General features: G+C 48.4%; 1 protein-coding gene across 1 annotated transcript in view; it reads right to left on the bottom strand.

Annotated features, from left to right (window-relative positions):
* Window positions 1-252, bottom strand: part of GYG2 (glycogenin 2) — a 36,439-nt gene extending 36,187 nt beyond the window's left edge. The window contains exon 1 of the mRNA XM_023515061.1: window positions 215-252. Coding sequence (XP_023370829.1) covers window positions 215-252 — 38 coding nt within the window. The remainder of the gene's footprint in view (window positions 1-214) is intronic.
* Window positions 253-597: the final 345 nt, after the last annotated feature.

Raw genomic sequence — 597 nt, 5'->3', positions numbered from 1 at the left:
CTGGCAGGTGCTCTCCGCTGCCTTGAAGAAACTTGAAGTTTTGGGGGTGGCACCAAAAAACACCCCCAGGACTGAACACCACCGCCTTGAACGAGAGACTCTGCATCAACAGGGCGCTAAGCTCTTGACCTTCAGCGTCAGACCCCACTGGGAAAAGGGAAAGAAAATCTTTCGCTGTACTCCACCTCCGAGTCAAGAAAACAGCTATCCTCACAAAATCACGTCCAGCCCATAGATGGCGGAGAGTTCCATAGGGTCTGCCAGAAATGTTTATTTCTATGAGTTGCTAAACCCACATTCCAGCTGCTTCCTGACATAATGTGGGAGCTTCCTCCTCCCGTCTCTCTTTCTACTCAAAGGTGGATTTTGTTTTCTGCCAGGAGGTGAAGGCCATCCCAAGGAGGATTAAGAAGTGTCCAAAATGTCCTTCTTGAATGCCGCCCTTATGCCAATCCTGGCCACCTTGGGGAACATGTGGTTTCCCTCTCTGCAGTTCCCTACAACAGAGAATCTTTTCTGCAGTTTCCTCGGAGTAGAATCTTTACAGAGAATCTTTTCTGCAGTTCCTCAGAGCAGAATCTTTACAGAGAATCTTTT

The sequence above is a fragment of the Otolemur garnettii genome, unplaced genomic scaffold (genome assembly GCF_000181295.1).
Source record: "Otolemur garnettii isolate 467f Iridium unplaced genomic scaffold, OtoGar3 scaffold00065, whole genome shotgun sequence".
NCBI lineage: Eukaryota > Metazoa > Chordata > Mammalia > Primates > Galagidae > Otolemur > Otolemur garnettii.
This window is presented reverse-complemented; position numbering and strand designations above follow the sequence as displayed.